This window comes from Heptranchias perlo, unplaced genomic scaffold, assembly GCF_035084215.1.
Source record: "Heptranchias perlo isolate sHepPer1 unplaced genomic scaffold, sHepPer1.hap1 HAP1_SCAFFOLD_570, whole genome shotgun sequence".
Taxonomy (NCBI): Eukaryota; Metazoa; Chordata; class Chondrichthyes; order Hexanchiformes; family Hexanchidae; genus Heptranchias; species Heptranchias perlo.
The window spans coordinates 26,154-52,991 of NW_027139592.1; the positions used below are offsets into that span (position 1 = coordinate 26,154).

At 56.0% G+C, this 26,838-nt stretch overlaps 1 protein-coding gene across 1 annotated transcript; it reads left to right on the forward strand.

Annotated features, from left to right (window-relative positions):
- Positions 1 to 1,817: 1,817 nt before the first annotated feature.
- On the forward strand, positions 1,818 to 26,838 carry LOC137316208 (rho GTPase-activating protein 30-like; the record flags this gene model as incomplete). The annotated part of the gene is made up of 5 exons (XM_067980342.1): positions 1,818 to 1,918; positions 4,284 to 4,361; positions 6,151 to 6,588; positions 7,894 to 8,171; positions 23,362 to 26,838. Coding segments are annotated over 5 exons (2,272 nt in total), but the record flags the coding sequence as incomplete, so codon positions are not given.

The following is a 26,838-nucleotide window of genomic DNA, read 5'->3' on the forward strand; positions in this document are numbered from 1 at the left end:
ATAACAGATACCCGGGAGTGAGTTACAGACTGGAATCTAATCGAGGGGTTCGGGGGGTTTATATATAGAATAACAGATACCCGGGAGTGAGTTACAGACTGGAATCTAATCGAGGGGTTCGGGGGGTTTATATATAGAATAACAGATACCCGGGAGTGAGTTACAGACTGGAATCTAATCGAGGGGGTCGGGGGGTTTATTTCTAGAATAACAGATACCCGGGAGTGAGTGACAGACTGGAATCTAATCGAGGGGTTCGGGGGGTTTATATATAGAATAACAGATACCCGGGAGTGAGTTACAGACTGGAATCTAATCGAGGGGTTCGGGGGGGTTTATATATAGAATAACAGATACCCGGGAGTGAGTTACAGACTGGAATCTAATCGAGGGGTTCGGGGGGTTTATATATAGAATAACAGATACCCGGGAGTGAGTTACAGACTGGAATCTAATCGAGGGGTTCGGGGGGGTTTATATATAGAATAACAGATACCCGGGAGTGAGTTACAGACTGGAATCTAATCGTGGGGTTCGGGGGCGTTTATATATAGAATAACAGATACCCGGGAGTGAGTTACAGACTGGAATCTAATCGAGGGGTTCGGGGGGTTTATATATAGAATAACAGATACCCGGGAGTGAGTTACAGACTGGAATCTAATCGAGGGGTTCGGGGGGATTATATATAGAATAACAGATACCCGGGAGTGAGTTACAGACTGGAATCTAATCGAGGGGTTCGGGGGGGTTTATATATAGAATAACAGATACCCGGGAGTGAGTTACAGACTGGAATCTAATCGAGGGGTTCGGGGGGTTTATATATAGAATAACAGATACCCGGGAGTGAGTTACAGACTGGAATCTAATCGAGGGGTTCGGGGGGTTTATATATAGAATAACAGATTCCCGGGAGTGAGTTACAGACTGGAATCTAATCGAGGGGTTCGGGGGGTTTATATATAGAATAACAGATACCCGGGAGTGAGTTACAGACTGGAATCCAATCGAGGGGTTCGGGGGGTTTATATATAGAATAACAGATACCCGGGAGTGAGTTACAGACTGGAATCGAATCGAGGGGTTCGGGAGGTTTATCTTTAGAATAACAGATACCCGGGAGTGAGTTACAGACTGGAATCTAATCGAGGGGTTCGGGGGGTTTATGTATAGAATAACAGATACCCGGGAGTGAGTTACAGACTGGAATCTAATCGAGGGGTTCGGGGGGTTTATATATAGAATAACAGATACCTGGGAGTGAGTTACAGACTGGAATCTAATCGAGGGGTTCGGGGGGTTTATATATAGAATAACAGATACCCGGGAGTGAGTTACAGACTGGAATCTAATCGAGGGGTTCGGGGGGTTTATATATAGAATAACAGATACCCGGGAGTGAGTTACAGGCTGGAATCTAATCGAGGGGTTCGGGGGGTTTATATATAGAATAACAGATACCCGGGAGTGAGTTACAGGCTGGAATCTAATCGAGGGGTTCGGGGGGTTTATATATAGAATAACAGATACCCGGGAGTGAGTTACAGACTGGAATCTAATCGAGGGGTTCGGGGGGGTTTATATATAGAATAACAGATACCCGGGAGTGAGTTACAGACTGGAATCTAATCGAGGGGTTCGGGGGGGTTTATATATAGAATAACAGATACCCAGGAGTGAGTTACAGACTGGAATCTAATCGAGGGGTTCGGGGGGTTTATATATAGAATAACAGATACCCGGGAGTGAGTTACAGACTGGGATCTTCCCTCCACTTTGTACCTCACTGATTCCCTCTTCTCCCCTGTGTTTAGAAGGAAGGGCTCTCTGAAAGTGAAGAAATGGAGATCGATCTTTAACCTTGGTCGATCAGCGACAGACTCGAAACGGAAAATTTGCCGGAATGAGGCGAAAGGTGAGTCCGGAGAAAGTCGGGATTGGATCCAACGTGAGGGCGACTGGGAGAGAGAAAGGAAGGGAAAGAGGCGGGGAGAGGAGAGGAGACACAGACTGAGAGTCAGATCGTGTACGGTGGGAGTGAATGGGAAGGGGTTTGATCCCATTGGGATTGTGTACAGTGGGAGTGAATGGGAAGGGGTTTGGTCCATTGGGATTGTGTACAGTGGGAGTGAATGGGAAGGGGTTTGATCCATTGGGATTGTGTACAGTGGGAGTGAATGGGAAGGGGTTTGGTCCATTGGGATTGTGTACAGTGGGAGTGAATGGGAAGGGGTTTGTTCCATTGGGATTGTGTACAGTGGGAGTGAATGGGAAGGGGTTTGATCCATTGGGATTGTGTGCAGTGGGAGTGAATGGGAAGGGGTTTGGTCCATTGGGATTGTGTACAGTGGGAGTGAATGGGAAGGGGTTTGATCCATTGGGATTGTGGACAGTGGGAGTGAATGGGAAGGGGTTTGATCCATTGGGATTGTGTGCAGTGGGAGTGAATGGGAAGGGGTTTGGTCCATTGGGATTGTGTACAGTGGGAGTGAATGGGAAGGGGTTTGGTCCATTGGGATTGTGTACAGTGGGAGTGAATGGGAAGGGGTTTGTTCCATTGGGATTGTGTACAGTGGGAGTGAATGGGAAGGGGTTTGATCCATTGGGATTGTGTGCAGTGGGAGTGAATGGGAAGGGGTTTGGTCCATTGGGATTGTGTACAGTGGGAGTGAATGGGAAGGGGTTTGATCCATTGGGATTGTGGACAGTGGGAGTGAATGGGAAGGGGTTTGATCCATTGGGATTGTGTGCAGTGGGAGTGAATGGGAAGGGGTTTGATCCATTGGGATTGTGTACAGTGGGAGTGAATGGGAAGGGGTTTGGTCCATTGGGATTGTGTACAGTGGGAGTGAGTGGGAAGGGGTTTGGTCCATTGGGATTGTGTACGGTGGGAGTGAATGGGAAGGGGTTTGGTCCATTGGGATTGTGTACAGTGGGAGTGAATGGGAAGGGGTTTGATCCATTGGGATTGTGTACAGTGGGAGTGAATGGGAAGGGGTTTGGTCCATTGGGATTGTGGACAGTGGGAGTGAATGGGAAGGGGTTTGGTCCATTGGGATTGTGTACAGTGGGAGTGAACGGGAAGGGGTTTGGTCCATTGGGATTGTGTACAGTGGGAGTGAATGAGAAGGGGTTTGATCCATTGGGATTGTGGACAGTGGGAGTGAATGGGAAGGGGTTTGGTCCATTGGGATTGTGGACAGTGGGAGTGAATGGGAAGGGGTTTGGTCCATTGGGATTGTGGACAGTGGGAGTGAATGGGAAGGGGTTTGGTCCATTGGGAATGTGTACAGTGGGAGTGAATGGGAAGTGGTTTGGTCCCATTGGGATTGTGGACAGTGGGAGTGAATGGGAAGGGGTTTGATCCATTGGGATTGTGTACAGTGGGAGTGAATGGGAAGTGGTTTGGTCCATTGGGATTGTGGACAGTGGGAGTGAATGGGAAGGGGTTTGGTCCATTGGGATTGTGGACAGTGGGAGTGAATGGGAAGGGGTTTGATCCATTGGGATTGTGGACAGTGGGAGTGAATGGGAAGGGGTTTGGTCCATTGGGATTGTGGACAGTGGGAGTGAATGGGAAGGGGTTTGGTCCATTGGGATTGTGGACAGTGGGAGTGAATGGGAAGGGGTTTGGTCCATTGGGATTGTGTACAGTGGGAGTGAATGGGAAGGGGTTTGGTCCATTGGGATTGTGTACAGTGGGAGTGAATGGGAAGGGGTTTGGTCCATTGGGATTGTGTACAGTGGGAGTGAATGGGAAGGGGTTTGGTCCATTGGGATTGTGTGCAGTGGGAGTGAATGGGAAGGGGTTTGGTCCATTGGGATTGTGGACAGTGGGAGTGAATGGGAAGGGGTTTGGTCCATTGGGATTGTGGACAGTGGGAGTGAATGGGAAGGGGTTTGGTCCATTGGGATTGTGTACAGTGGGAGTGAATGGGAAGGGGTTTGGTCCATTGGGATTGTGTACAGTGGGAGTGAATGGGAAGGGGTTTGGTCCATTGGGATTGTGGACAGTGGGAGTGAATGGGAAGGGGTTTGATCCATTGGGATTGTGGACAGTGGGAGTGAACGGGAAGGGGTTTGATCCATTGGGATTGTGGACAGTGGGAGTGAATGGGAAGGGGTTTGGTCCATTGGGATTGTGTACAGTGGGAGTGAACGGGAAGGGGTTTGATCCATTGGGATTGTGTACAGTGGGAGTGAATGGGAAGGGGTTTATTTATTGTCTCTCTCCCTCCTTCATGTCAACTCTTTCCATCTCTCTCCCAACAACCGTTCAGACCAAAAGTCGGAAACCCGGAGCCTGCGTCCGGCCAAGAGTATGGACTCACTCAGCTGTGTCCCATTCACCAATGACGGTGAGTTATCGCCAGGCAATGAATTGGGAGAGTGGGACCCACATCTTAAAAGGGAAACGCCATTTAACTGAATGAAGACGAGATCTCTCTCCATCACTCTCTATCCCTCTCGATCTCACTCCATCACTCTCTTCCCCCCCGCCTCGATCTCACTCCTTCACTCTCTCTCCCCTTCGATCTCTCTCCTTCACTCTCCCTCCCCCTCGATCTCTCTCCTTCACTCTCTCTCCCCCTCGATCTCTGTCCTTCACTCTCCCTCCCCCTCGATCTCTCTCCTTCACTCTCCCTCCCCCTCGATCTCTCTCCTTCACTCTCTCCGCCCCTCGATCTCTCTCCTTCACTCTCTCTCCCCCTCGATCTCTCTCCTCTCTCTCTCCCTTGATCTCTCTCCTCTCTCTCTCCCCTCGATCTCTCTCCTTCACTCTCTCTCCCCCGGGATCTCTCTCCTTCTCTCTCCCCCTCGATCTCTCTCCCCCACTCTCTCTCTCCCCCTCGATCTCTCTCCTCTCTCTCTCCCCCTCGATCTCTCTCCTTCACTCTCTCTCCCCCTCGATCTCTCTCCTTCACTCTCTCTCTCCCCTCGATCTCTCTCCTTCACTCTCTCTCTCCCTCGATCTCTCTCCTTCACTCTCTCTCCCTCTCGATCTCTCTCCTTCTCTCTCCCCCTCGATCTCTCTCCTCTCTCTCTCCACTCGATCTCTCTCCTTCACTCTCTCTCCCCCTCGATCTCTCTCCTCTCTCTCTCTCCCCCTCGATCTCTCTCCTTCACTCTCTCTCTCCCTCGATCTCTCTCCTTCACTCTCTCTCCCTCTCGATCTCTCTCCTTCTCTCTCCCCCTCGATCTCTCTCCTCTCTCTCTCCACTCGATCTCTCTCCTTCACTCTCTCTCCCCCTCGATCTCTCTCCTCTCTCTCCCCCTCGATCTCTCTCCTTCACTCTCTCTCCCCCTCGATCTCTCTCCTTCACTCTCTCTCCCCCTCGATCTCTCTCCTTCACTCTCTCTCCCCTCGATCTCTCTCCTTCACTCTCTCTCCCTCTCGATCTCTCTCCTCTCTCTCCCCCTCGATCTCTCTCCTTCACTCTCTCTCCCCCTCGATCTCTCTCCTTCACTCTCTCTCCCCCTCGATCTCTCTCCTTCTCTCTCCCTCTCTCTCCCCCTCTCCTTCTCTCTCCCCCTCGATCTCTCTCCTTCTCTCTCTCCCTCGATCTCTCTCCTTCACTCTCTCTCCCCCTCGATCTCTCTCCTCTCTCTCTCTCCCTCTCGATCTCTCTCCTTCACTCTCTCTCCCTCTCGATCTCTCTCCTTCTCTCTCCCCCTCGATCTCTCTCCTTCACTCTCTATCTCCCCCTCGATCTCTCTCCTTCAATCTCTCTCCCCCTCGATCTCTCTCCTTCACTCTCTCTCCCTCTCGATCTCTCTCCCCCTCGATCTCTCTCCTTCACTCTCTCTCTCCCCCTCGATCTCTCTCCTTCAATCTCTCTCCCCCTCGATCTCTCTCCTTCTCTCTCCCCCTCGATCTCTCTCCTTCACTCTCTCTCCCCCTCGATCTCTCTCCTTCACTCTCTCTCCCCCTCGATCTCTCTCCTTCACTCTCTCTCCTCTCGATCTCTCTCCTCTCTCTCCCCCTCGATCTCTCTCTCTCCCTCTCTCTCCCTCTCGATCTCTCTCCCTCTCTCTCCCCCTCGATCTCTCTCCTTCACTCTCTCTCCCCCCCTCGATCTCTCTCCCTCTCTCTCCCCCTCGATCTCTCTCCGTCCGTCTCACCGCCCTCTTCCCTCTCTCCCGCAGACGGCTCAGCGCCGGCCGATCACCGCTCCCCGGCACGGAAATCCATCGTCCGACGCGACAGCCTGAGTTCCGCCCGCCTCAGCCCCTCCTCCCGCGAGCCCCCCGCCTTCGCCTCGCTGGACTGCGAGCTGCTCGACCGGGGAGGGCAGCCCGCCGCCGTCCTGCGCCCTGGATCGGCGGACTCTCCGCGCTCTGCCAAGGCCGCTCGCCAGAGGGCGGACAAAAGAGTGGCCATGCACATATCCGGGCCCTTCTCAGTCACCCTGCCTGACCACGTCTCCACCCTCCTGCTGAAAGCCCCCGAGCCGGGGCCCGAGCCTGGGGGCGGGGAGCAGGGGCCGCAGCCCGGGGGCGGAGAGGAGTGGGAGCCCAGGGAGCAGCTCGTGAGTGGAACAGCGGGAGCTGCCAAGGAGGAGGCAGGCAGCCCGGAACGTAGCGGTGAGTGAGACGGAGAGAGGGAGGGATAGAGGGAGAGGGAGGGAGGGAGGGATGGAGGGAGAGAGAGGGAGTGAGGGAGAGAGAGAGGGAGAGAGAGAGAGAGAGAGGGGGAGAGAGAGAGAGAGGGAGAGGGAGAGAGGGAGAGAGAGAGGGGGAGAGAGAGAGAGAGGGAGAGGGAGAGGGAGAGAGGGAGGGAGAGAGGGAGAGAGGGGGATAGAGTGAGAGAGAGGGAGAGGGGGAGGGAGAGACAGAGAGAGAGGGGGAGAGAGGGATATGGGGGAGAGAGAGGGAGAGGGAGAGAGAGGGATAGAGGGTGGGAGAGAGAGAAAGTGAGAGAGGGCTAGAGAGAGGGGGAGAGAGAGAGAGAGGGAGAGGAAGAGAGAGGGAGACGGGGAGGGAGAGAGAGAGAGAGGGGGGAGAGAGCGAGAGAGTGAGAGAGAGAGGAAGAGAGTGAGAGAGAGAGAGGGAGAGAGAAGGACGGGGAGGGAGAGAGGGAGAGAGAGAAGGGGAGAGAGGGAGAGAGGGAGAGAGAGGGGGGAGAGAGGGATATAGGGGGAGAGAGAGGGAGAGAGAGAGGGATAGAGAGAGGGGGAGAGAGAGAGAAAGACGGGGCAGGGAGAGAGAGAGAGAGAGAGGGGGGGATAGAGAGAGAGAGGGAGAGGGGGGGATAGAGAGAGAGAGGGGGGGATAGAGAGAGAGACAGGGAGGGAGAGAGGGAGAGAGAGGGAGAGGGAGAGAGGGAGAGAGAGAGAGAGAGACAGGGAGGGAGAGAGGGAGAGAGGGGGAGAGAGAGAGAGAGAGAGAGACAGGGAGGGAGAGAGTGAGAGGGGGGGAGAGAGAGAGGGAGGGGGGGATAGAGAGAGAGACAGGGAGGGAGAGAGGGAGAGAGAGGGAGAGGGAGAGAGGGAGAGAGAGAGAGAGAGACAGGGAGGGAGAGAGAGAGGGGGAGAGAGGGAGAGAGGGGGAGAGAGAAAGAGAGGGAGAGAGAGAGTGAGACAGGGAGGGAGAGAGAGAGAGAGAGAGAGGGAGAGAGAGAGGGAGAGGGGGAGAGAGGGGCGAGAGAGAGGGGGAGAGAGAGAGAGAGACAGAGACAGAGAGAGAGATGGAGGGAAAGAGAGGGAGTGATAGAGAGAGAGAGAGAGGGAGAGAGAGAGACGGAGACAGAGAGAGAGAGGGAGAGAGAGAGGGAGAGAGGGGGATAGAGTGAGAGAGAGGGAGAGAGAGAGGGAGAGAGAGAGGGAGAGAAGGAGGGAGAGCGGGGCGGAGAGATGAACTGATTCCCTCTCCCTCTCTTCCTCCTCTCAGAGCCTGCCTCAGCCCTGCCGATCGGCACGGACCTGCCCCTCGAGCTCTTGGACTCCTTCTCCTTCCTGGACAGCCAGGAGGCGGCCGAAGCCTGCGACTGGGAGGCGGAATACCCCGGGGAGCTGGGCCAGCCCCTCAGATCCCTGGAGGAGATGGAGCCCTTCGACCACTTCACCGACTGCGACCGCCACAGGACAGGACTGCTGGCCATGAGCATCGAGTCGGAGCTGATGGGCGACGACATCGATGGGCGGGAGCTGAGGGCTCACTGCACACAGGTACGACGAGGTCCTAATAAAGGCCCCACCCTTCCGTGCCTCTCCCATTTCTCCAACCTGGGAGCCCCAATTACAGGAAGGAAAAAAAAAAAATTTTTTTTTTAGGAAGGCACTTGATAAAGTTCCACACGTGAGACTTTTGAAACAAAACCAGTTGGCCCCCTCCCCGCCGACTCCGCCACTGCCCTCGATGGCGCCTACCTGCCTGGCTTGTCCGTTTAAGGGTGAGGGTAGGCGGGGGGGGGGTGGGGGTTAGGGGGAGCGCGGACCGAATAGGCACATCCAGAGGTCGATTCGGGGCCACGGGAAGTTTCCGGAGATTGGCAGCCGCCTGTTAATTCGCAGCCCCTCGCCTTTGGAGGAGGAGGAGGAGGGGGTGGGCAGGGATGGCGACGTGCTCCGGGTCAGAACGAAACCAGCATAAAAAAAATCACTGGCTCTCCTTCTCACTCTCTCTCGCTCGACATGAGGACAGGTGACCAAACCTCGGACAAAGAGGGAGGGTTCAAGGAGGGCCTTAACGGAGGAGAGAGAGGGAGAGGCGGAGAGGTTTAGGGAGGGAATTCCAGAGCACAGAGGCCCCAGGCAGCTGAAGGCACGGCCGCCAATGGTGGAGTGATGGGAATCGGGAGGAGGGAGATGTGCAAGAGGCCAGAATTGGAGGAGCGCAGAGATCTGGGAGGGTCGGAGGGGCTGGAGGAGGTTACAGAGATCTGGGAGGGTCGGAGGGGCTGGAGGAGGGTGACAGAGATCTGGGATGGTCGGAGGGGCTGGAGGAGGTTACAGAGATCTTGGAGGGTTGGAGGGGCTGGAGGAGGTTACAGAGATCTGGGAGGGTTGGAGGAGGTTACAGAGATCTGGGAGGGTCGGAGGGGCTGGAGGAGGGTTACAGAGATCTGGGAGGGTCGGAGGGGGCTGGAGGAGGTTGCAGAGATCTCGGAGGGTCGGAGGGGGCTGGAGGAGGTTACAGAGATCTTGGAGGGTTGGAGGGGTTGGAGGAGATTACAGAGATCTGGGAGGAGGGGCGAGGGCCGCGGAGGGGATTTGAACAGAGTTCATCAAATCGTACAGCGCAGAAGGAGGCCAATCAGTCCATCGTGCCTGTGACAGCTCGTTCAAAGATATATCCAATTAGACCCATTCCAGCCCAGACCTTTCGACTTCCCAGTGACTCTGCTCGCAGCTCCCTGTCAGCCACTTAACTCCAGATCACAACAACTCACTGCATAAAAAAATACGAGAAGGTGGGATTGACAGATTGGGGAGAAGGTGGGTAGGTGAGGGATTGAGGGATTGGGGAGAAAGTGGGTAGGTGTGGGATTGAGGGATTGGGGAGAAGGTGGGTAGGTGAGGGATTGGGGAGAAGGTGGGTCGGTGTAGCATTGAGGGATTGGGGAGAAGGTGGGTAGGTGAGGGATTGAGGGATTGGGGAGAAGGTGGGTAGGTGCGGGATTGAGGGATTGGGGAGATGGTGGGTAGGTGTGGGATTGAGGGACTGGGGAGAAGGTGGGTAGGTGTGTGATTGAGGGATTGGGGAGAAGGTGGGTAGGTGAGGGATTGAGGGATTGGGGAGAAGGTGGGTAGGTGTGGGATTGAGGGACTGCGGAGATGGTGGGTATGTTTGGGATTGAGGGATTGAGGAGATGGTGGGTGTGTGTGGGATTGAGAGATTGGGGAGAAGGTGGGTCGGTGTGGGATTGAGAGATTGAGGAGAAGGTGGGTAGGTGTAGCATTGAGGGATTGGGGAGAAGGTGGGTAGGTGCGGGATTGAGAGATTGAGGAGTAGGTGGGTAGGTGTGGGAGTGAGGGATTGGGGAGAAGGTGGGATTGAGGGATTGAGGGATTGGGGAGAAGGTGGGATTGAGGGATTGGGGAGAAGGTGGGTAGGTGTGGGATTGAGGGATTGGGGAGAAGTTGGGTAGGTGTGGGATTGAGGGATTGGGGAGAAGGTGGGTAGGTGTGGGATTGAGGGATTGGGGAAAAGGTGGGATTGAGGGATTGGGGAGAAGGTGGGTAGGTGTGTGATTGAGGGATTGGGGAGAAGGTGGGGAGGTGTGGGATAGAGGGATTGGGGAAAAGGTGGGATTGAGGGATTGGGGAGAAGGTGGGAAGGTGTGGGATTGAGGGATTGGGGAGAAGGTGGGTAGGTGTGGGATTGAGGGTTGGGGAGAAGGTGATTAGGTGTGGGATTGAGGGATTGGGGAGAAGGTGGGTAGGTGTGGGATTGAGGGATTGGGGAGAAGGTGGGTAGGTGTGTGATTGAGGGATTGGGGAGAAGGTGGGGAGGTGTGGGATAGAGGGATTGGAGAGAAGGTGGGTCGGTGTAGCATTGAGGGATTGGGGAGAAGGTGGGTAGGTGTGTGATTGAGGGATTGGGGAGAAGGTGGGGAGGTGTGGGATGGAGGGATTGGGGAGAAGGTGGGTTGGTGTGAGATTGAGGGATTGGGGAGAAGGTGGGTAGGTGTGGGATTGAGGGATTGGGGAGAAGGTGGGTCGGTGCGGGATTGAGGGATTTGGGAGAAGATGGGTAGGTGTGGGATTGAGGGATTGGGGAGAAGGTGGGTAGGTGTGGGATTGAGGGATTGGGGAGAAGGTGGGTAGGTGTGGGATTGAGGGATTGGGGAGATGGTGGGTTGGTGTGAGATTGAGGGATTGGGGAGAAGGTGGGTGGGTGTGGTATTGAGGGATTGTGGAGAAGGTGGGTAGGTGTAGCATTGAGGGATTGGGGAGAAGGTGGGTAGGTGTGGGATTGAGTGATTGGGGAGAAGGTGGGTCAGTGTGGGATTGAGGGATTGGCGAGAAGGTGGGTAGGTGTAGCATTGAGGGATGGGGAGAAGGTGGGTAGGTGTGGGATTGAGTGATTGGGGAGAAGGTGGGTTGGTGTGGGATTGAGGGATTGGGGAGAAGGTGGGTCAGTGTGGGATTGAGGGATTTGGGAAAAGGTGGGATTGAGGGATTGGGGAGAATGTGGGTAGGTGTGTGATTGAGGGATTGGGGAGAAGGTGGGGAGGTGTGGGATAGAGGGATTGGGGAAAAGATGGGATTGAGGGATTGGGGAGAAGGTGGGTAGGTGTGGGATTGAGGGATTGGGGAGAAGGTGGGGAGGTGTGGGATGGAGGGATTGGGGAGAAGGTGGGTAGGTGTGGGATTGATGAATTGGGGAAAAGGTGGGATTGAGGGATTGGGGAGAAGGTGGGTAGGTGTGGGATTGAGGGATTGGGGAGAAGGTGGGTCGGTGTGGGATTGAGGGATTGGGGAGAAGGTGGGTAGGTGTGTGATTGAGGGATTGGGGAGAAGGTGGGGAGGTGTGTGATTGAGGGATTGGGGAGAAGGTGGGGAGGTGTGAGATTGAGGGATTGGGGAAAATGTGGGTGGGTGTGGGATTGAGGGATTGGGGAGAAGGTGGGTAGGTGTGGGATTGAGGGATTGGGGAGAAGGTGGGTAGGTGTGGGATTGAGGGATTGGGGAGATGGTGGGTTGGTGTGAGATTGAGGGATTGGGGAGAAGGTGGGTGGGTGTGGGATTGAGGGATTGGGGAGAAGGTGGGTAGGTGTGGGATTGAGGGATTGGGGAGAAGGTGGGTTGGTGTGGGATTGAGGGATTGGGGAGAAGGTGGGTAGGTGTGGGATTGAGGGAATGGGGAGAAGGTGGGTAGTTGTGGGATTGAGGGATTGGGGAGAAGGTGGGATTGAGGGATTGGGGAGAAGGTGGGTAGGTGTGGGATTGAGGGATTGGGGAGAAGGTGGGTAGGTGTGGGATTGAGGGATTGGGGAGAAGCTGGGTAGGTGTGGGATTGATGGATTGGGGAAAAGGTGGGATTGAGGGATTGGGGAGAAGGTGGGTAGGTGTGTGATTGAGGGATTGGGGAGAAGGTGGGGAGGTGTGGGATAGAGGGATTGGAGAGAAGGTGGGTTGGTGTGGGATTGAGGGATTGGGGAGAAGGTGGGTAGGTGTGTGATTGAGGGATTGGGGAGAAGGTGGGGAGGTGTGGGATAGAGGGATTGGAGAGAAGGTGGGTAGGTGTAGCATTGAGGGATTGGGGAGAAGGTGGGTAGGTGTGTGATTGAGGGATTGGGGAGAAGGTGGGGAGGTGTGGGATGGAGGGATTGGGGAGAAGGTGGGTTGGTGTGAGATTGAGGGATTGGGGAGAAGGTGGGTAGGTGTGGGATTGAGGGATTGGGGAGAAGGTGGGTCGGTGCGGGATTGAGGGATTTGGGAGAAGATGGGTAGGTGTGGGATTGAGGGATTGGGGAGAAGGTGGGTAGGTGTGGGATTGAGGGATTGGGGAGAAGGTGGGTAGGTGTGGGATTGAGGGATTGGGGAGATGGTGGGTTGGTGTGAGATTGAGGGATTGGGGAGAAGGTGGGTGGGTGTGGTATTGAGGGATTGTGGAGAAGGTGGGTAGGTGTAGCATTGAGGGATTGGGGAGAAGGTGGGTAGGTGTGGGATTGAGTGATTGGGGAGAAGGTGGGTCAGTGTGGGATTGAGGGATTGGGGAGAAGGTGGTTAGGTGTAGCATTGAGGGATGGGGAGAAGGTGGGTAGGTGTGGGATTGAGTGATTGGGGAGAAGGTGGGTTGGTGTGGGATTGAGGGATTGGGGAGAAGGTGGGTCAGTGTGGGATTGAGGGATTTGGGAAAAGGTGGGATTGAGGGATTGGGGAGAATGTGGGTAGGTGTGTGATTGAGGGATTGGGGAGAAGGTGGGGAGGTGTGGGATAGAGGGATTGGGGAAAAGATGGGATTGAGGGATTGGGGAGAAGGTGGGTAGGTGTGGGATTGAGGGATTGGGGAGAAGGTGGGGAGGTGTGGGATGGAGGGATTGGGGAGAAGGTGGGTAGGTGTGGGATTGATGAATTGGGGAAAAGGTGGGATTGAGGGATTGGGGAGAAGGTGGGTAGGTGTGTGATTGAGGGATTGGGGAGAAGGTGGGGAGGTGTGTGATTGAGGGATTGGGGAGAAGGTGGGGAGGTGTGAGATTGAGGGATTGGGGAAAATGTGGGTGGGTGTGGGATTGAGGGATTGGGGAGAAGGTGGGTAGGTGTGGGATTGAGGGATTGGGGAGAAGGTGGGTAGGTGTGGGATTGAGGGATTGGGGAGATGGTGGGTTGGTGTGAGATTGAGGGATTGGGGAGAAGGTGGGTGGGTGTGGGATTGAGGGATTGGGGAGAAGGTGGGTAGGTGTGGGATTGAGGGATTGGGGAGAAGGTGGGTTGGTGTGGGATTGAGGGATTGGGGAGAAGGTGGGTAGGTGTGGGATTGAGGGAATGGGGAGAAGGTGGGTAGTTGTGGGATTGAGGGATTGGGGAGAAGGTGGGATTGAGGGATTGGGGAGAAGGTGGGTAGGTGTGGGATTGAGGGATTGGGGAGAAGGTGGGTAGGTGTGGGATTGATGGATTGGGGAAAAGGTGGGATTGAGGGATTGGGGAGAAGGTGGGTAGGTGTGTGATTGAGGGATTGGGGAGAAGGTGGGGAGGTGTGGGATAGAGGGATTGGAGAGAAGGTGGGTTGGTGTGAGATTGAGGGATTGGGGAGAAGGTGGGTCGGTGTGTGATTGAGGGATTGGGGAGAAGGTGGGGAGGTGTGGGATGGAGGGATTGGGGAGAAGGTGGGTTGGTGTGAGATTGAGGGATAGGGGAGAAGGTGGGTAGGTGTGTGATTGAGGGATTGGGGAGAAGGTGGGTAGGTGTGGGATTGAGGGAATGGGGAGAAGGTGGGTAGGTGTGGGATTGAGGGATTGGGGAGAATGTGGGTAGGTGTAGCATTGAGGGATTGGGGAGAAGGTGGGTAGGTGTAGCATTGAGGGATTGGGGAGAAGGTGGGTAGGTGTGTGATTGAGGGATTGGGGAGAAGGTGGGTAGGTGTGGGATTGTGGGATTGGGGAGAAGGTGGGTTGGTGTGGGATTGAGGGATTGGGGAGAAGGTGGGTCACTGTGGGATTGAGGGATTGGGGAGAAGGTGGGTAGGTGTGTGATTGAGGGATTGGGGAGAAGGTGGGTAGGTGTGGGATTGAGGGATTGGGGAGAAGGTGGGTAGGTGTGGGATTGAGGGATTGGGGAGAAGGTGGGTAGGGTAGGGATTGAGGGATTGGGGAGAAGGTGGGTAGGTGTGGGATTGAGGGCTTGGGGAGAAGGTGGGTCGGTGTGGGATTGAGGGATTGGCGAGAAGGTGGGTAGGTGTGGGATTGAGGGATTGGGGAGAAGGTGGGTAGGTGAGGGATTGAGTGATTGGGGAGAAGGTGGGTTGGTGTGGGATTGAGGGATTGGGGAGAAGGTGGGTCAGTGTGGGATTGAGGGATTGGGGAAAAGGTGGGATTGAGGGATTGGGGAGAAGGTGGGTAGGTGTGTGATTGAGGGATTGGGGAGAAGGTGCGTCAGTGTGGGATTGAGGGATTGGGGAAAAGGTGGGATTGAGGGATTGGGGAGATGGTGGGTTGGTGTGAGATTGAGGGATTGGGGAGAAGGTGGGTGGGTGTGGGATTGAGGGATTGTGGAGAAGGTGGGTAGGTGTGGGATTGAGGGATTGGGAAGAAGGTGGGTTGGTGTGAGATTGAGGGATTTGGGAGAAGGTGGGTCGGTGTGGGATTGAGGGATTGGGGAGAAGGTGGGTAGGTGAGGGATTGAGGGATTGGGGAGAAGGTAGGTAGGTGTGGGATTGAGGGATTGGGGAGATGGTGGGTAGGTGTGGGATTGAGGGACTGGGCAGAAGGTGGGTAGGTGTGTGATTGAGGGATTGGGGAGAAGGTGGGTAGGTGAGGGATTGAGGGATTGGGGAGAAGGTGGGTAGGTGTGGGATTGAGGGACTGGGGAGATGGTGTGTAGGTTTGGGATTGAGGGATTGAGGAGATGGTGGGTGTGTGTGGGATTGAGAGATTGGGGAGAAGGTGGGTCGGTGTGGGATTGAGAGATTGAGGAGAAGGTGGGATTGAGGGATTGAGGGATTGGGGAGAAGGTGGGTAGGTGTGGGTTTGAGGGAATGGGGAGAAGGTGGGTAGGTGTAGCATTGAGGGATTGGGGAGAAGCTGGGTAGGTGTAGCATTGAGGGATTGGGGAGAAGGTGGGTAGGTGCGGGATTGAGAGATTGAGGAGTAGGTGGGTAGGTGTGGGAGTGAGTGATTGGGGAGAAGGTGGGATTGAGGGATTGAGGGATTGGGGAGAAGGTGGGATTGAGGGATTGGGGAGAAGGTGGGTAGGTGTGGGTTTGAGGGATTGGGGAGAAGGTGGGTAGGTGTGGGATTGAGGGATTGGGAGAAGTTGGGTCGGTGTGGGATTGAGGGAATGGGGAGAAGGTGGGTAGGTGTGGGATTGAGGGATTGGGGAGAAGGTGGGTAGGTGCGGCATTGAGGGATTGGGGAGAAGGTGGGTAGGTGTGTGATTGAGGGATTGGGGAGAAGGTGGGGAGGTGTGGGATAGAGGGATTGGGGAGAAGGTGGGTAGGTGTGGGATTGAGGGATTGGGGAGAAGGTGGGTAGGTGTGGGATTGAGGGATTGGGGAGAAGGTGGGTAGGTGTGGGATTGAGGGATTGGGGAGAAGGTGGGTAGGTGTGGGATTGATGGATTGGGGAAAAGGTGGGATTGAGGGATTGGGGAGAAGGTGGGTAGGTGTGTGATTGAGGGATTGGGGAGAAGGTGGGGAGGTGTGGGATAGAGGGATTGGAGAGAAGTTGGGTTGGTGTGAGATTGAGGGATGGGGAGAAGGTGGGTCGGTGAGGGATTGAGGGATTGGGGAGAAGGTGGGTAGGTGTGGGATGGAGGTATTGGGGAGAAGGTGGGTTGGTGTGAGATTGAGGGATTGGGGAGAAGGTGGGTAGGTGTGGGATTGAGGGATTGGGGAGAAGGTGGGTAGGTGTGGGATTGAGGGATTGGGGAGAAGGTGGGTAGGCGTGGGATTGAGGGATTGGGGAGAAGGTGGGTGGGTGAGGGATTGAGGGATTGGGGAGAAGGTGGGTAGGTGTGGGATTGAGGGATTGGGGAGAAGGTGGGTCGGTGCGGGATTGAGGGATTTGGGAGAAGGTGGGTAGGTGTGGGATTGAGGGATTGGGGAGAAGGTGGATAGGTGTGGGATTGAGGGAATGGGGAGAAGGTGGGTAGGTGTGGGATTGAGGGATTGGGGAGAAGGTGGGTAGGTGTGGGATTGAGGGATTTGGGAGAAGGTGGGTTGGTGTGGGATTGAGGGATTGGCGAGAAGGTGGGTAGGTGTAGCATTGAGGGATTGGGGAGAAGGTGGGTAGGTGTGGGATTGAGTGATTGGGGAGAAGGTGGGTAGGTGTGGGATTGAGGGATTGGGGAGAAGGTGGGTCAGTGTGGGATAGAGGGATTGGGGAAAAGGTGGGTAGGTGAGGGATTGAGGGATTGGGGAGAAGGTGGGTAGGTGTGGGATTGAGGGATTGGGGAGAAGGTGGGTCGGTGTGGGATTGAGAGATTGAGGAGAAGGTGGGATTGAGGGATTGAGGGATTGGGGAGAAGGTGGGTAGGTGTGGGTTTGAGGGAATGGGGAGAAGGTGGGTAGGTGTAGCATTGAGGGATTGGGGAGAAGCTGGGTAGGTGTAGCATTGAGGGATTGGGGAGAAGGTGGGTAGGTGCGGGATTGAGAGATTGAGGAGTAGGTGGGTAGGTGTGGGAGTGAGTGATTGGGGAGAAGGTGGGATTGAGGGATTGAGGGATTGGGGAGAAGGTGGGATTGAGGGATTGGGGAGAAGGTGGGTAGGTGTGGGTTTGAGGGATTGGGGAGAAGGTGGGTAGGTGTGGGATTGAGGGATTGGGAGAAGTTGGGTCGGTGTGGGATTGAGGGAATGGGGAGAAGGTGGGTAGGTGTGGGATTGAGGGATTGGGGAGAAGGTGGGTAGGTGCGGCATTGAGGGATTGGGGAGAAGGTGGGTAGGTGTGTGATTGAGGGATTGGGGAGAAGGTGGGGAGGTGTGGGATAGAGGGATTGGGGAGAAGGTGGGTAGGTGTGGGATTGAGGGATTGGGGAGAAGGTGGGTAGGTGTGGGATTGAGGGATTGGGGAGAAGGTGGGTAGGTGTGGGATTGAGGGATTGGGGAGAAGGTGGGTAGGTGTGGGATTGATGGATTGGGGAAAAGGTGGGATTGAGGGATTGGGGAGAAGGTGGGTAGGTGTGTGATTGAGGGATTGGGGAGAAGGTGGGGAGGTGTGGGATAGAGGGATTGGAGAGAAGTTGGGTTGGTGTGAGATTGAGGGATGGGGAGAAGGTGGGTCGGTGAGGGATTGAGGGATTGGGGAGAAGGTGGGTAGGTGTGGGATGGAGGTATTGGGGAGAAGGTGGGTTGGTGTGAGATTGAGGGATTGGGGAGAAGGTGGGTAGGTGTGGGATTGAGGGATTGGGGAGAAGGTGGGTAGGTGTGGGATTGAGGGATTGGGGAGAAGGTGGGTAGGCGTGGGATTGAGGGATTGGGGAGAAGGTGGGTGGGTGAGGGATTGAGGGATTGGGGAGAAGGTGGGTAGGTGTGGGATTGAGGGATTGGGGAGAAGGTGGGTCGGTGCGGGATTGAGGGATTTGGGAGAAGGTGGGTAGGTGTGGGATTGAGGGATTGGGGAGAAGGTGGATAGGTGTGGGATTGAGGGAATGGGGAGAAGGTGGGTAGGTGTGGGATTGAGGGATTGGGGAGAAGGTGGGTAGGTGTGGGATTGAGGGATTTGGGAGAAGGTGGGTTGGTGTGGGATTGAGGGATTGGCGAGAAGGTGGGTAGGTGTAGCATTGAGGGATTGGGGAGAAGGTGGGTAGGTGTGGGATTGAGTGATTGGGGAGAAGGTGGGTAGGTGTGGGATTGAGGGATTGGGGAGAAGGTGGGTCAGTGTGGGATAGAGGGATTGGGGAAAAGGTGGGATTGAGGGATTGGGGAGAAGGTGGGTAGGTGTGTGATTGAGGGATTGGGGAGAAGGTGGGTAGGTGTTGGATTGAGTGATTGGGGAGAAGGTGGGTTGGTGTGGGATTGAGGGATTGGGGAGAAGGTGGGTCAGTGTGGGATAGAGGGATTGGGGAAAAGGTGGGATTGAGGGATTGGGGAGAAGGTGGGTCGGTGTGGGATTGAGGGATTGAGGAGAAGGTGGGTAGGTGTGGGATTGAGGGATTGGGGAGAAGGTGGGTAGGTGTGGGATTGAGGGATTGAGGAGAAGGTGGGTAGGTGTGGGATTGAGGGATTGGGGAGAAGGTGGGTCGGTGTGGGATTGAGGGATTGAGGAGAAGGTGGGTAGGTGTGGGATTGAGTGATTGGGGAGAAGGTGGTTAGGTGTGGGATTGATGGATTGGGGAGATGGTGGGTTGGTGTGAGATTGAGGGATTGGGGAGAAGGTGGGTGGGTGTGGGATTGAGGGATTTTGGAGAAGGTGGGTAGGTGTGGGATTGAGGGATTGGGGAGATGGTGGGTTGGTGTGAGATTGAGGGATTGGGGAGAAGGTGGGTAGGTGTGGGATTGAGGGATTGGGGAGAAGGTGGGTAGGTGTGGGATTGAGGGATTGGGGAGATGGTGGGTTGGTGTGAGATTGAGGGATTGGGGAGAAGGTGGGTGGGTGTGGTATTGAGGGATTGTGGAGAAGGTGGGTAGGTGTGGGATTGAGGGATTGGGAAGAAGGTGGGTAGGTGTGGGATTGAGGGATTGGGGAGAAGGTGGGTCGGTGTGGGATTGAGGGATTGGGGAGAAGGTGGGTAGGTGAGGGATTGAGGGATTGGGGAGAAGGTGGGTAATTGAGGGATTGAGGGATTGGGGAGAAGGTGGGTCGGTGAGGGATTGAGGGATTGGGGAGAAGGTGGGTAGGTGTGAGATTGAGGGATTGGGGAGAAGGTGGGGAGGTGTGGGATTGAGGGATTGGGGAGAAGGTGGGTTGTTGTGAGATTGAAGGATTGGGGAGAAGGTGGGTAGGTGTGTGATTGAGGGATTGGGGAGAAGGTGGGGAGGTGAGGGATTGAGGGATTGGGGAGAAGGTGGGTAGGTCTGAGATTGAGGGATTGGGGAGAAGGTGGGGAGGTGTGGGATTGAGGGATTGGGGAGAAGGTGGGTTGTTGTGAGATTGAGGGATTGGGGAGAAGGTGGGTAGGTCTGGGATTGAGGGATTGGGGAGAAGGTGGGGAGGTGTGGGATAGAGGGATTGGGGAGAAGTTGGGTTGGTGTGAGATTGAGGGATTGGGGAGAAGGTGGGTAGGTGTGGGATTGAGGGATTGGGGAGAAGGTGGGTAGGTGTGGGATTGAGGGATTGGGGAGAAGGTGGGTAGGTGTGGGATTGAGGGATTGGGGAGAAGGTGGGTTGGTGTGAGATTGAGGGATTGGGGAGAAGGTGGGTAGGTGTGGGATTGAGGGATTGGGGAGAAGGTGGGTAGGTGTGAGATTGAGGGATTGGGGAGAAGGTGGGTCGGTGTGGGATTGAGGGTTTGGGGAGAAGGTGGGTAGGTGTGGGATTGAGGGACTGGGGAGAAGGTGGGTAGGTGTGGGATTGAGGGATTGGGGAGAAGGTGGGTAAGTGAGGGATTGAGGGATTGGGGAGAAGGTGGGTAAGTGAGGGATTGAGGGATTGGGGAGAAGGTGGGTAGGTGTGGGATTGAGGGATTGGGGAGAAGGTGGGTAGGTGTGGGATTCAGGGATTGGGGAGAAGGTGGGTAGGTGATGGATTGAGGGATTGGGGTGAAGGTGGGTCGGTGTGGGATTGAGGGATTGTGGAGAAGGTGGGTAGGTGAGGGATTGAGGGATTGGGGAGAAGGTGGGTAGTTGAGGGATTGAGGGATTGGGGAGAAGGTGGATAGGTGAGGGATTGAGGGATTGGGGAGAAGGTGGGTAGTTGAGGGATTGAGGGATTGGGGAGAAGGTGGATAGGTGAGGGATTGAGGGATTGGGGATTAGGTGGGTAGGTGAGGGATTGAGGGATTGGGGAGAAGGTGGGTAGTTGAGGGATTGAGGGATTGGGGAGAAGGTGGATAGGTGAGGGATTGAGGGATTGGGGAGAAGGTGGGTAGGTGAGGGATTGAGGGATTGGGGAGAAGGTGGGTAGGTGTGGGATTGAGGGATTGGGGAGAAGGTGGGTCGGTGTGGGATTGAGGGATTGGGGAGAAGGTGGGTAGGTGTGGGATTGAGGGACTGGGGAGAAGGTGGGTGTGTGAGGGATTGAGGGATTGGGGAGAAGGTGGGTAGGTGAGGGATTGAAGGATTGGGGAGATGGTGGTTAGGTGTGGGATTGAGGGATTGGGGAGAAGGTGGGTCGGTGAGGGATTGAGGGATTGGGGAGAAGGTGGGTAGGTGTGGGATTGAGGGATTGGGGAGAAGGTGGGTAGGTGTGGGATTGAGGGATTGGGGAGAAGGTGGGTAGGTGTGGGATTGAGGGATTGGGGAGAAGGGGGGTAGGTGTGGGATTGAGGGATTGGGGAGAAGGTGGGTGTGTGTGGGATTGAGGGATTGGGGAGAAGGTGGGTAGGTGAGGGATTGAAGGATTGGGGATAAGGTGGGATTGAGGGATTGGGGAGAAGGTGGGTAGGTGTGGGATTGATGGATTGGGGAGAAGGTGGGTAGGTGAGGGATTGAGGGATTGGGGAGAAGGTGGGTAGGTGAGGGATTGAGGGATTGGGGAGAAGGTGGGTAGGTGAGGGATTGAGGGATTGGGGAGAAGGTGGGTAGGTGAGGGATTGAGGGATTGGGGAGAAGGTGGGTAGATGAGGGATTGAAGGATTGGGGAGATGGTGGGTAGGTTTGGGATTGAGGGATTGAGGAGATGGTGGGTGTGTGTGGGATTGAGGGATTGTGGAGATGGTGGGTAGGTGAGGGATTGAAGGATTGGGGAGATGGTGGGTCGGTGAGGGATTGAGGGATTGGGGAGAAGGTGGGTAGGTGAGGGATTGAGGGATTGGGGAGAAGGTGGGTAGGTGAGGGATTGAGGGATTGGGGAGAAGGTGGGTAGGTGAGGAATTGAAGGATTGGGGAGATGGTGGGTAGGTTTGGGATTGAGGGATTGAGGAGATGGTGGGTGTGTGTGGGATTGAGGGATTGGGGAGATGGTGGGTAGGTGTGGGATTGAGGGATTGGGGAGAAGGTGGGTCGGTGTGGGATTGAGGGATTGGGGAGAAGGTGGGTCGGTGAGGGATTGAGGGATTGGGGAGAAGGTGGGTCGGTGTGGGATTGAGGGATTGGGGAGAAGGTGGGTAGGTGTGGGATTGAGGGATTGGGGAGAAGGTGGGCAGGTGTGGGATTGAGGGATTGGGGAGAAGGTGGGTCGGTGTGGGATTGAGGGATTGGGGAGAAGGTGGGTAGGTGTGGGATTGAGGGATTGGGGAGAAGGTGGGTCGGTGTGGGATTGAGGGATTGGGGAGAAGGTAGGTAGGTGTGGGATTGAGGGATTGGGGAGAAGGTGGGTAGGTGTGGGATTGAGGGATTGGGGAGAAGGTGGGTCGGTGAGGGATTGAGGGATTGGGGAGAAGGTGGGTCGGTGTGGGATTGAGGGATTGGGGAGAAGGTGGGTTGGTGTGGGATTGAAGGATTGGGGAGAAGGTGGGTAGGTGTGGGATTGAGGGATTGGGGAGAAGGTGGGTCGGTGTGCGATTGAGGGATTGGGGAGAAGGTGGGTCGGTGTGGGATTGAGGGATTGGGGAGAAGGAGGGTAGGTGTGGGATTGAGGGATTGGGGAGAAGGTGGGTCGGTGTGGGATTGAAGGATTGGGGAGAAGGTGGGTCGGTGTGTGATTGAGGGATTGGGGAGAAGGTGGGTAGGTGTGGGATTGAGGGATTGGGGAGAAGGTGGGTAGGTGTGGGATTGAGCGATTGGGGAGAAGGTGGGTAGGTGTGGGATTGAATGATTGGGGAGAAGGTGGGTAGGTGTGGGATTGAGGGATTGGGGAGAAGGAGGGTCGGTGTGGGATTGAGGGATTGGGGAGAAGGTGGGTTGGTGTGGGATTGAAGGATTGGGGAGAAGGTGGGTCGGTGTGGGATTGAGGGATTGTGGAGAAGGTGGGTAGGTGTGGGATTGAGGGATTGGGGAGAAGGTGGGTAGGTGTGGGATTGAGGGATTGGGTAGAAGGTGGGTAGGTGTGGGATTGAGGGATTGGGGAGAAGGTGGGTCGGTGTGGGATTGAGGGATTGGGGAGAAGGTGGGTAGGTGTGGGATTGAGGGATTGGGGAGAAGGTGGGTAGGTGTGGGATTGAGGGATTGGGGAGAAGGTGGGTAGGTGTGGGATTGAGGGATTGGGGAGAAGGTGGGTAGGTGTGGGATTGAGGGATTGGGGAGAAGGTGGGTAGGTGTGGGATTGAGGGATTGGGGAGAAGGTGGGTAGTTGAGGAATTGAGGGACTGGGGAGAAGGTGGGTAGTTGAGGGATTGAGGGATTGGGGTGAAGGTGGGTGAGGGATTGAGGGATTGGGGAGAAGGTGGGTAGGTGAGGGATTGAGGGATTGGGGAGAAGGTGGGTAGGTGAGGGATTGAGGGATTGGGGAGAAGGTGGGTAGGTGAGGGATTGAGGGATTGGGGAGAAGGTGGGTAGGTGAGGGATAGAGGGATTGGGTAGAAGGTGGGTAGGTGAGGGATTGAGGGATTGGGGAGAAGGTGGGTAGTTGAGGAATTGAGGGACTGGGGAGAAGCTGGGTAGTTGAGGGATTGAGGGATTGGGGTGAAGGTGGGTGAGGGATTGAGGGATTGGGGAGAAGGTGGGTCAGTGTGGGATTGAGGGATTGGGGAGAAGGTGGGTAGTTGAGGAATTGAGGGACTGGGGAGAAGGTGGGTAGTTGAGGGATTGAGGGATTGGGGTGAAGGTGGGTGAGGGATTGAGGGATTGGGGAGAAGGTGGGTAGTTGAGGGATTGAGGGATTGGGGAGAAGGTGGGTAGGTGAGGGATTGAGGGATTGGGGAGAAGGTGGGTAGGTGAGGTATTGAGGGATTGGGGAGAAGGTGGGTAGGTGTGGGATTGAGAGATTAGGGAGAAGGTGGGGAGGTGAGGGATTGAGGGATTGGGGAGAAGGTGGGTAGGTGAGGGATTGAGGGATTGAGGAGAAGGTGGGTAGGTGAGGGATTGAGGGATTGGGGAGAAGGTGGGTAGGTGTGGGATTGAGGGATTGGGGAGAAGGTGGGTAGGTGTGGGATTGAGGGATTGGGGAGAAGGTGGGTAGGTGAGGGATTGAGGGACTGGGGAGGTTGGTGTTGAGATGTCTCCCGGGTCTGAAGACTTGTCCATGGCCCCGTTGACCTGTCTCCTCCCTCTCTCCCCAGGTCCATTACGAGGAATTCTCCGTCGAGCCCCCCCTCGAGGAGATCTGGAGCCAGGAGGAACCCGACACTCCGCCCGAGGTGCCTCACCAATGTCCCCCACCCGACCGCCCGCAATCGGGAGGGACAGGGACGATCCCCGCGCAAGAAACTGAGCCGATGCTCCCCGACCACCATCCCCAGAGCCTGCCCGGGCTGGTGGAGTGGAGCGTGGAGGCTGGGCACGATGGCTGCTCGACCTTATGGGGCTTCGCGTTGGAGGAGGAGGCCGGCAAGTGCAGCAGGGAGCTCGCAAACGACGGTTGCTCGACCGAGGGGGGCTTCGCAAAGCAGCAGGATCTTGTCCAAGGGAGCACAGAGCCGGGGAACACTGACTGCTCGACTGAGGGGGGCTTCGCCAAGCAGGAGGAACACGTCGCTGGGAGCACTGATTCCGAGAACCCCGACCGCTCGACTGAGGGGGGCGTCTCGGAGAGCGTGCAGCCCAGTGAGAGTAGCACGGAGTCCGTGAATGCCAGCTGCTCAACTGGGCGCGGCTTCACGGACCGGGAGAAGCCTGGCGAAGGGTGCCCGCAGCCCGATAATGCCGGCTGCTCGACCAATGGGTGCTTCTCAGAGCAGGGTGAGCCTGACGGGGGGAGCGCGGAGCCCGGCGATGACGGCTGCTCGACCGACGGGGGCTTCGCGGAGCGGGAGGAATGCGGCGGGCAGTGCGCGGTGGCCGGGAGCCGCAACCGCTCGACCGACGGGGGCATCACGGAGCAGGAGGAAGCCGGCGGGGCGAGGACGGAGCTGGGGGCCGTTGGCCGCTCGACTGGGGGGGGCTTCGCGGGACTGGAGGAGCATCCTGGGGTCCCCGCGCCCGCGCCCATGAGGCTGGAGTCCTCGGTGGTGAGGGTCCAACAGGTGAAGGCCCTGCCCGTCGTGCCCCCCAAGCCCCATTACGCCAAACTCCCCCCGGCCCTGAAGGTGAAGAGGAGGCACGAGTTCGTGGAGCCGCAGGCCGGCGACCTCCGGCCGTCTGCCGACCCCCCCGAGGCCTCCGCTCCCCCTCCCCCCGCCGTCCGGTGTGCCGCCTGGCGGAGCAGCGGGAGTCTCTCCTTCGATGAGGCCGTCGCCCTCGCCCGACAGCGCAAGAATGCTCCCTGCCAGCGCCCGCTGGCCTTTCGCCGGGGAGACTCTCTCCCGTCTGCTCCTCTTCCCCACTCTCCTCCTCCTCCTCCTCCTCCGCCCCTCGGAGGGGGCCAGCTGCCGTGCCCCAGGGACAGGCTGAGCCTGCCCCGCCTCCCCGACCCGCTGCGGCCGCCAATCGGGGCGCCAGCCCCCGAATGCCAGCCCCGCTGCCGCTCCCTGGCGCTGGAGGGGGAGGAGTCGGAGTGAGGGAGGGGGCCTGGTGAGGAGGCGCTCCCGGGAACGGCGTCAGGTCATGTCACGTCACCCGAAGGGAGCGTCACGTAACGTCTTGCTGAGGGAGCGTCACATAACATCACTCTGTGGGAGCGTCACAAAACGTCACACTGAGGGAGCGTCACATAATGTCACACTGAGGGAGTGTCACAAAACGTCACACTGAGGGAGCGTCACATAACGTCACACTGAGGGAGCATCACATAACGTCACACTGAGGGAGCGTCACATAACGTCACACTGAGGGAGCGTCACATAACGTCACGCTGAGGGAGCGTCACATAACGTCACGCTGAGGGAGTGTCACATGATGTCACGCTGAGGGAGCGCCACATAAAGTCACACTGAGGGAGCGTCACAAAACGTCACACTGAGGGAGCATCACAAAACGTCACACTGAGGGAGCGTCACATAATGTCACACTGAGGGAGCGTCACATAATGTCACACTGAGGGAGCGTCACAAAACGTCACACTGAGGGAGCGTCACATAACGTCACACTGAGGGAGCGCCACATAAAGTCACACTGAGGGAGCGTCACATAATGTCACACTGAGGGAGCGTCACATAAAGTCACACTGAGGGAGTGTCACATAATGTCACACTGAGAGAGCGTCACATAAAGTCACACTGAGGGAGCGTCACATAACGTCACACTGAGGGAGTGTCACAAAACGTCACACTGAGGGAGCGTCACATAATGTCACACTGAGGGAGCGTCACAAAACGTCACACTGAGGGAGCATCACAAAACGTCACACTGAGGGAGCGTCACATAATGTCACACTGAGGGAGCGTCACATAATGTCACACTGAGGGAGCGTCACAAAACGTCACACTGAGGGAGCGTCACATAACGTCACACTGAGGGAGCGCCACATAAAGTCACACTGAGGGAGCGTCACACAATGTCACACTGAGGGAGCGTCACATAAAGTCACACTGAGGGAGTGTCACATAATGTCACACTGAGAGAGCGTCACATAAAGTCACACTGAGGGAGCGTCACATAACGTCACACTGAGGGAGTGTCACATAACGTCATTCTCAGGGAGCGTCTCATCACATCACACTGAGGGAGCGTCACAAAATGTCACTTTGAGGGAGCGTCACAAAACATCACACTGAGGGAGCGTCACATAATGTTACACTGATGGAGCGCCACAGAATGTCACACTGAGGGAGTGTCACATAATGTCACACTGAAGGAGTGTCACAGAACATCACACTGAGGGAGCGTCACATAATGTTACACTGAGGGAGCGCCACAGAATGTCACACTCAGGGAGCGTCACGTAACGTCACACTGAGGGAGCGTCACATAACATCACACTGAGGGAGCGTCACATAACATCACACTGAGGGAGCGTCTTATAATGTCACACTGAGGGAGGGTCACATAACGTCACACTGAGGGAGGGTCACATAACGTCACACTGAGGGAGGGTCACATAACGTCACACTGAGGGAGCGTCACATAACGTCACACTGAGGGAGCGTCACATAAAGTCACACTGAGGGAGCGTCACATAACGTCACACTGAGGGAGCGTCACATAAAGTCACACTGAGGGAGCGTCACATAACGTCAAACTGAGGGAGCGTCACGTAACATCACACTGAGGGAGCGTCACATAACATCACACTGAGGGAGTGTCACATAACGTCACACTGAGGGAGCGTCACATAACGTCACAATGAGGGAGCGCCATATAACGTCACACTGAGGGAGCGTCACATAACGTCACACTGAGGGAGCGTCACATAATGTCACACTGAGGGAGCGTCATATAATGTCACGCTGAGGGAGCGTCACATAGCGTCACACTCAGGGAGCGTCACATAATGTCACACTGAGGGAGCGTCACATAATGTCACTCTGAGGGAGCGTCACATAATGTCACACTGAGGGAGCGTCTCATAACGTCACACTGAGGGAGCGTCTCATAACGTCACGCTGAGGGAGCGTCACATAATGTCACACCGAACGGTCAAAGCAGACTGGGTGTGAACTGAACGAGTTTTTGTGCAAAAAGATTTGTTTTCGGGTCAATAAAAGCAGGATAGAGAGAGA